Source organism: Pinus tabuliformis, chromosome 6 (assembly GCF_031772625.1).
Source record: "Pinus tabuliformis cultivar Carrire ecotype Pingquan chromosome 6, CPIR1, whole genome shotgun sequence".
NCBI classification, from domain to species: Eukaryota; Viridiplantae; Streptophyta; class Pinopsida; order Pinales; family Pinaceae; genus Pinus; species Pinus tabuliformis.
Window position 1 is genome coordinate 566,824,500 of NC_142292.1, and position 8,693 is coordinate 566,833,192.

At 36.2% G+C, this 8,693-nt stretch overlaps 1 protein-coding gene across 1 annotated transcript; it reads left to right on the plus strand.

Annotated features, from left to right (window-relative positions):
• Positions 1-430: 430 nt before the first annotated feature.
• LOC149259778 (sulfite exporter TauE/SafE family protein 3-like) lies at positions 431-6,449 on the plus strand. The gene is made up of 12 exons (XM_089419119.1): positions 431-1,399; positions 1,940-2,099; positions 3,125-3,325; positions 3,498-3,562; positions 3,710-3,761; positions 3,899-4,008; positions 4,241-4,327; positions 4,538-4,588; positions 4,684-4,905; positions 5,016-5,109; positions 5,605-5,745; positions 5,888-6,449. Exons 1-12 carry the CDS (start codon positions 1,163-1,165, stop codon positions 5,971-5,973), a joined length of 1,506 nt encoding a protein of 501 aa, XP_089275245.1. The 5' UTR covers positions 431-1,162; the 3' UTR covers positions 5,974-6,449.
• Positions 6,450-8,693: the final 2,244 nt, after the last annotated feature.

The following is an 8,693-nucleotide window of genomic DNA, read 5'->3' on the forward strand; positions in this document are numbered from 1 at the left end:
CCAATATGATTGGTTTTGCATTAATAAAACAAATATAATTTGTTAGATAATCTTCGGCATAATCACATAACCAATCTTTTGTCGACGCGTTTCGCTGGTTGGTTCGAAACAACTCGTCCTGACGAAGAACCACACTGGTTGGTTCGAAACGCGTCGACAAAAAATTGGTTATCTAACAATATGATGGATCACAAAAGTCTAAATTCCTAAATATAATTTGTTTTGAGGCCGAACAATTAGTAACCAGACATTTACGCAACTTACTTGGTAAACGACAAATACCAATTAAGTATTATGACATGCACAGTCAGCAGCTGAGCATTGGACCATATACCACGTGCGATGATTGTGACCGGTCTTATCGCTAAGGCGGAATACTTACGAATTTTACCGGTAAAATGAGTGGATCGGGGCGGACTAAACGTGGAACTGATGGGATAAATGTGTCTTTCCATGAGGTCGGAATCAAGAATCAGCGAGCTGTAGGCTTTGCTGCTGCGTCCGAGTAGCCTGACGATCTCTCGGAAGACCGTGTCGAGGCTTCTCGGAGGCATATATACAGCCTCTCTTTCGATGAAAGGCAACTCAGATTTGAGGTTTTCTACTAGATCCTTTCAGCATTTCGAGCTCTTTTTCCGTTTGTTGCTGAAGTTAGGGTCAGTCCGAGTGTTTTGAACGAAATTTTCGTTCTTTTGATCTAAATGTGAGCAAATTAGAGGCGAACGACTTTGCGCCTGCTTTATAACAAAGATCTGGCAAAGTTTTGAGTAATCTCCAGCATTTGTGAAAGAGAATGCTGAAACTTTGACGGAATTTGATCGCATTTAAGCACTGTTTTGGCAAATCTGGCCTAAATAATGCTAAATTATACTGTGAAACCTTTCTCTTGTACGTTTCTGGCATTTTCTTCTTGAGCTTGCCTGCATTTTATTATCCGCCCAAGTTTTTGTAAATTTCTGGTAAATAGCTCGTTTTGCCGCGGGGCATTTATTGTATTTGTTCTTATCACTGTAAATTCTGGAACCTTGGGCAAATATCTTCGAACAAAATTTGCTCGTTAACCAGCTAATCGTGTAAAGCAATCTTCATTTTAGCCCTGAAGAATCTGCTTGGGGAATTTGCTTCTTGGAAGTTTGAAAATTTAGATTTTATCTGATCAAAAATGGCCGGAGGCGGGCGGAAATGCCTGCTTGTAGTTGTAATGGTTGCTGCATTTGGACTCCTCTTGGCCGTTACATTAGGTTCAGCAGAAAGAATTTTTCTGGATGGGGACAATGCTAAGTCGGAAACGGAGAAAATAGTAGATCCTGTGGAAGGCAACACGCTTAAATATCATGTGCTCAAAGCCGGGAATTTCCTTTGGCAATCCAACAAAACCGAATATCATCGAGTTTGGCCCGTAAGTTCCTCATTCCAGAACTCTTAGATTTAATGAGTAACATTTTCATTTTTTTTTTCTTTTACTCCGTTAAGGAATTTAAAGACTCTAGCCTTCTAATTTAGAGCATCTCTATAAATAGATCAGAGAGGTTTTGTTTTACTATAACTTTTGTATCACTGCATTTGGTTGCTGACATTGATTTAAAATAAACGACTATACACAGAAGAACAGATCAAGCTATTTAATAATAACATATATGCTTAGTATGTATCTGAATATTTTGATCTGCCTAACTGTTTCAAAAGCTGTTTGAAGTATAATATAATCACTGGGTGGGGAAAATTTATGTAATACATGCGGCTCGTTCATATAAATTAAAATTAACAGGTATTATGAAAATTCTCTCGTCGAGAAGAGGAACGGAGTAAGCTATTTATTTTTATAGCCACTTTTGAATCAAATAGTATGTATCCGAGTGCCTTGATCTTCTTAACTGTCTCAGAAGCTGTTTGAAGTAATATCTTATGGTTGAGCTGTCGTATTTGGTTGGTTGCACAGGCAATGAAATTCGGATGGAGGATAGTCCTCGGAACAATAGTGGGCTTTTTCGGTGCGGCTGTAGGTAGCGTTGGAGGCGTTGGTGGGGGTGGGATATTTGTTCCCATGCTTACTCTGATTATTGGATTCGATGCCAAGTCCTCAACAGCCATATCCAAGTGTAAGCAGACATGTTTAGAAAAATATAGCTGAGATATTCGCTTAGTTGTTCGATTTCTTCCTAATGAGCATCTTTTAGAGCGATTCCCTTCCTATTTTCATCTGCAGGGTAATACTTGGGAACATATTATTAAGTGTAAGAAGACATATTTATAAAAATAATGGCTAAGATAGTCACTTAATCGTTTGGTTTCTTCCTAATCGGGCATTTTTTAAAGTGATTCCCCTCAGCTTTTCATCTGCAGGGTAGTACTTGGGAACATATCATCCAACAATAAGTAGACATGTTTAGAAAATAATGGCTGGCATACTAATAACGAGTAAGCTTTTAAAGTGATTCCCTTCAGGTTTTCTTCTGCAGGGTAGTACTTGGGATCAGTTTTATGTCCATTTTCACTTTTAATGACCTTTGAGACTTACCTGGCATATAGAACTTCTTTCTTAGAATCAAAATTGAAAAACGAATGTGGGAACTTTGATCAGTAATGTTGGGTATTTAAGATCCCGTTTCCGTGGTTGAACAGCTCTGTTATACTCCTGCTATACCTTTGTTTACACCTCTGCTTTGATTTGTCCTAATTTTGTTTCAGTCGTCAATAGCTTCGTATTTTCAATCTTTATTTCTCTTCGCTTTGCTGTTTTGCAAAATTTTGGACGTGTTTAAGAATTGTCGCTATAACTTTTTGTTAACTCTATCTATCTTCACTGTTCTGTCACATTTTAGGTGTAGGCTTATTATTCTCTCCTCTACGTTCTGCTATTTCAAGTAATTACTTCAAAATTTTACAGATGAGAAGTGGAAATAGATGTTGGGTTTTGTGGTTTTAAAATTTATTCTTGAGATCTCCGAACTTGCACATTACATTTGCATTTTATATTATTTTGTTTAGCATGAAGCGAACATCAAGATAGAAAGGAAAGATTGCAGGTCTTATATTTTTAGTTATGCATTACATTTTCATTTTGAAGTTATTGAGTTTTCTAACGGAATATCTCTTTCTTTTGTATATTTCTTTCCCATCACAGGTATGATTATGGGGGCAGCAGGATCCACAGTCTATTATAATCTTAAGCTAAAGCATCCAACATTAGACTTACCTATCATTGATTATGATCTGGCCATGCTCTTTCAACCCATGCTTATGTTGGGAATTAGCATTGGAGTTGCTTTCAATGTTATTTTTGCGGACTGGATGGTGACCATTTTGCTTATCATCTTATTCCTAGGTAGTAAATCCCTTACGAGGCAGATATGTCATTTATTTCAAACATAACTTCTTTTAGCTTCATTTTGCTAAAGCAAATCTTCAGTCTCTGTGTTTTGGTAATTTGTTTGCAGTTATGGCATAAATTTGCACAAATGTAGAGCTAAGATTTATTATACTATGGAAAATAACAGGTACATCTACCAAAGCGTTTTTAAAAGGAGTGGAAACATGGAAACAAGAAACTATTCTAAAAAAGGTACTTGATTTCTTCTATAATATCTTGTTTAAAGTTAGAACAAAGAGAGACTTGAATCTAGTGACTGGAGTTACGCTTGGCTCTCTTATTCTTGGAGCTTTCAACCCATGTTGCAAAGATCTGATTGATTATATTGGACCAAATCAGGAAGCAGAAAGGGTGCGTGTAGAGAATGTTACAGCTGATGTGGAACCAGAAGGTACTTTCTTCTTGTCTTATTATGCTGTCTGCAAATTGTTTGTGGTTATATGTTATGCTTCTACTGCATGGAGTTATTGTGTGCTTTTTCTGATTATTTTTATTGCAAATTTTTCGTTTTCTTTGGATTTAATACAGAACATCAGGAAGTAGATTTCAAGCCTCTGCCTAGTGAACCTGTGCCAAATGAGGAGAGTAACGGTAATAATGAGGGGAGTAGTAATGTACGGCTGCCAAGGGATGTTACGGTGAGTTTGCTAAAATGTCTGATGTTGATTGGAATAATTGATTTTTTGTTATGAATTTCTAATAATACTGAGGGCATTTCTCAGCAGTATTTTTCTTCAATTTTCCTTCTTTTTTTTTTGGATTTATGAAGTTGCGGAACAATTGCAAATGTATGGTAGTTCTTGTTGTCTATATCTGTTCAGCCTTATCTATTTTATTTCTTCTGATTTCCGAAAATTATAATCCTCGCAGAACACAATTTGGATAAATGTTCGTTGGAAGGAATTGGGGATACTTGTGTCTGTATGGATTGTATTCTTGGTATTGCAGATTTGCAAGGTAACGTTACTTCTAAAGTAATTAAGCAAAGAGAGAGGTGTAGTATACAGTTTAATATTTGGTTTTATGCATTAGTCAATACAATTAAAATCTTAGGTGTGTTTTCATATAATGTGGGAAAAACCAAATCCGTCTTCTGCAAATGCTTGACCAACATTATAGTTTTTTTCCCATCTTAATGAATGGAACTCTGTGTCAATGCATTTGCAGACCAAATCAACAACATGCTCTGTAGAATACTGGGTGCTAAACCTACTACAGGTAACGTATTCATGCAATCTTGGTCATTATTGGCAATCAAATCAGCTTAATTCTGATACATCATAAGTGAGGATCTTATGTTGTTCGTGAGACAGATCCCTGTTGCTATGTCTGTAAGCCTTTATGAAGCTGTAGGCTTATATAGAGGAACAAAATCAGTTGCCTCTAAAGGAGAAGCAGGAATTAATTGGAAAATATCTCAGCTGCTTCTATATTTCTTTTGTGGAATCCTGGCTGGGGTTGTAGGTGGCCTACTTGGGCTTGGAGGAGGATTCATCCTGGGACCTCTACTTCTGGAGCTGGGTGTTCCACCTCAGGTTCTTTTGTCATTTAATTCTACCATGCTCATTATCTGGATTGAAATTGTCAATCTAATGCAACTTAAAGTGTGCTTAAGCCTTAAAGTGATGCCCCTCTTTCGTTGCAGGTTTCAAGTGCTACAGCAACCTTTGTTATGACATTTTCTTCATCGATGTCTGTTGTGGAATACTATTTTCTAAAGCGATTTCCAGTTCCCTATGGTATGTATAAATTTTATGGCTGCTACACCTCCCTATGAACCCCTGCTTACTGTATCATCTCTGCTTTTATCTGGAGTTTCCGAATAGCACGGATTAGTATTGAGAGTTGCGACCATGAATGACATATGCATATATGATAGTCATACATACTCAAGCTAAATTTGTGCAATAATTTGATATGATAGTAACCTGGTCGTATATACATTGCATTTGTCTCTTCCCAACTTCAGAACATGTCTGCTATACTGGATTCTCTGTACATTACTAGATACATAACACCACCAAAATTTGGATGCACAGGTCGACCTTTTTTTTCAGGCCATATATAATCTTGTTTGTGGGCATTTAGCTTTCTACATAATTTTATCGATGAGTATTAGTAGAAGTTCTTGCTTTCCAACGGATTGAAACTATTGAGTTTTAAACATTTTTTATGGGTTAGTATTTGTTATCTGGCTAGAAGCTAATACTTCGTTTTATTTTCCCTCTTAACAGCTGCATACCTCTTTGGGGTCTGTGTCATTGCAGCCTTTATGGGCCAACATGTGATTCGAAGGCTTGTCATTTTGTTGGGGAGAGCATCCTTGATCATTTTTATTCTGGCTTTTGTGATCTTCTTAAGTGCTCTTACATTAGGTAAAGCCTATTTGATCTTCATGTTTTCTTCTAAGAAATTCGTATGGACGCTTACTAACAGCATTTTTCTATGAAATCCTAACAAAAAAAATCTATCCTGAAATATAATGCCATGTCTAACATATAACATATTTTGTAACAGGTGGAGTAGGTATTGTTAAAATGATTCACGAAATTGAGAATGGAGACTACATGGGCTTTGAGAGCCTTTGCAGTTATACTGCATGATCCTTTGTTTCTCAGGATTGCTTCTGATAATTCATTTCGATTACCAAGGGATTGGCAGTCAGAAGAGCAGCATTTGTGATGTGTAGCTCCTCAAAGTAATCTTTTATGGGAGTTGCAATAGTTGATCAGGGAATTTGAGGTCTTAGTGTGAGTTTTCAGGCATGTCTTTGACTAGAGGCTGCATCCATTCAATGGCATTTATTTTTCAGTTGATCTGCTGTAACTGTGGATATGCCAAAAACTGGCAGTAAATTATGGAAGGTATTTTTCAAAGCATGTTTCTTTGCACACGAGATCAAAGATGTTAAGAGTTCCTGTGGCTTAAATGATGTAATCATCATTGCAAAAACAGTGCTAGTAATAATTCAGAGTTCATTATTTTTTAAACTGGCGACTCCAGCTATGTTGGAATAATATTCAAAAGTTTAGTTTATTCAACTATAATGCATATATTATGAGACTGTATGTTTTTTTTTTTCCTTTGGACATGATGCAATGTTTCCCATGTTGTTGGTTTCCCTCAACTGTTTAAATCCTTGAAAATAACTAATGCAAATATATGAACCTGCAAATCATACTTGGGAGACCACCAACTGAATGCACGTTGAGGTTGCATGTGGCCTATTGCTTATAAATTTGATTCAAACATCTTTCACATTATCATATCCCTTTTATGCTTATATATTTTGTTGATGTTAAACAAATTTGAGGCACATGTCACTACCATTCCAATGACAACGTGGGTGAAGTACATTGTTACTTCTTGTATATTTTGTTGATGTAAAACAAGTTTGAGGCACATGTCACTACCATATACCACTGGCAACGTGGTTGAAGTACATTGTTGTTGGTTAGCAAAGCTTCCTTGCGCTCATTGCCACTTAATAATCGCAAAAGCTGTAATATTGTTCCTAAATTGCTGCATGTGTCTTGTTGTCTTTGCATTAATCGTGGGGCAGTGTGTTCATGGACGATGTATTGGACCCTGCAATTTTTTTTTGTCCTGAGAACAAATTTCCATCTTGTTGCTCTTGGAAGGTGTGGGAACCTGACGAAATTATTTGATGGGAAAACATTGAAAGCATATTTCTTGTTTGGTTAAGGTGCTGCATTGGACCTTGCAAAATATTTTGTTATCAAAACAAATTCCCACCTTGTTGATCTTGGAAATTAGTGTGATCTGTGATAAAAAAAAAATTATTTGACAAGCATAAGAAGAATATTTCTTCTTAGCTAAGGTGTTGCATTACTATCTCTCTAGTTGGTTGATATTCTTTCATATTCTCAGATTGTGAAAATTTATTTCCTTTTCCCTTAAAGCAAGGCTGGTTAACTGTGATTTAAATTAGTTATAAATTCCTTGTTTGAAATTCTATATTGGACTGTATCACTGCTCCTAGGGCTGTTTTAACTCATATTTAGTTGTCCCTTGGCACTGTATTAGATAGTATCACGGAAGGTGTCTACAAAATTTAAATTTAACTATATTCATATCAAACATTTGCTAATATTAAAAATCAATTTAATTGAAAATTGTTCAAGTTCCTATACAATTTAAAAACGTTTCTATATGAGGGTGCTGGAGGGTGGTAATTGACAAAGGTCACAATTACAAATACTTTCCCTACACAACGTTGTCGGTGGTCACACAACATTACCATTTGACATAATGTGTAGGGTTTGTTGATAGAAAAATGCACATAATTTACTAAATTAAAGGATTTGTTTCTTAAAATATAAGCACATGCTACTTATTAGTTTCTGTGGAAGGCTATGCAGAGAATATTGATGACCAAGGATTAATTTTACTTTGACCATATAATTTTTTGCAATACCTAAAGTTTGACATAAGAAAAACATTTTTTTTTAGCAACTTAAATATTGTAAAATCAGTTCCTGACATATAACAGTACATGCCAGAGACAAAAAGAAAGAGATTAGGTTGAAGGTATCCATATTCCTTATCCACTTTATGTCCAGGACATAGCAAAATTGGCCCAATATCAAGCAAAATTGGCACAACATTACAAAATTACATATTAGGGATCACCTCCTTGGGCGTGGGATCAACATCCAAAGGACTGTCTGCAGCATTTAGATCTGGGACAATTCCAGGACTAAAAGAAATTGAAGGACTATAAGAAATTGAATCACTCAAAGTTTGAGAAGAATGAGAACCAATGTCGATACTTTGATGAACATCAACTAACGACGAAGGTGGCTAATCTCATCCTTTGTTCAATGAAACTGTGACCTTAATTCAATAAGGAGATCCATGAAGGTGACAATAGTGGAGGTCGTTTGATTATTTCTTAGTTGAACCAGTAAGATTGCTTCTTGGATGACTTGAAGCTCTTGCTCTAATTTTTGTAGACTAAAAAATTTGGACATCATGTTTGGTCTCCTATACATGCTGTATACCTCTCAAAATTTATGCACTAGAGGAGCTAGCTCCCCCAAAGACTGCAAATTGGCTATTCTCAAATTTACCCAAGTTCTTTCTGCCTTACCATGCAGCAAACTGAAAACTAGGGGACCACTCAGGGCCACCATCCAAGAAAAGCAATAAAGATCCAAATACCAAAACAACACCATGAATCTTGACTGGAGGGCAAAGGGCGAAATTGAATTGATAAAAAATTGATATAAACGAACATCCCTGGAGCCAATTCATGCATTGAGATCTGCCTCCTCTCTAAACCATTCTTTCAACTGAAGAA

Coding starts and splice junctions, on each gene's coding strand:
- LOC149259778 (XM_089419119.1), top strand. CDS start 1,163: ATGGCCGGAGGCGGGCGGAAATGCCTGCTTGTAGTTGTAATGGTTGCT. Junction 4,906..5,015: donor AGCTGGGTGTTCCACCTCAG/GTTCTTTTGTCA, acceptor CTTTCGTTGCAG/GTTTCAAGTGCTACAGCAAC. Junction 5,110..5,604: donor GCGATTTCCAGTTCCCTATG/GTATGTATAAAT, acceptor CCCTCTTAACAG/CTGCATACCTCTTTGGGGTC.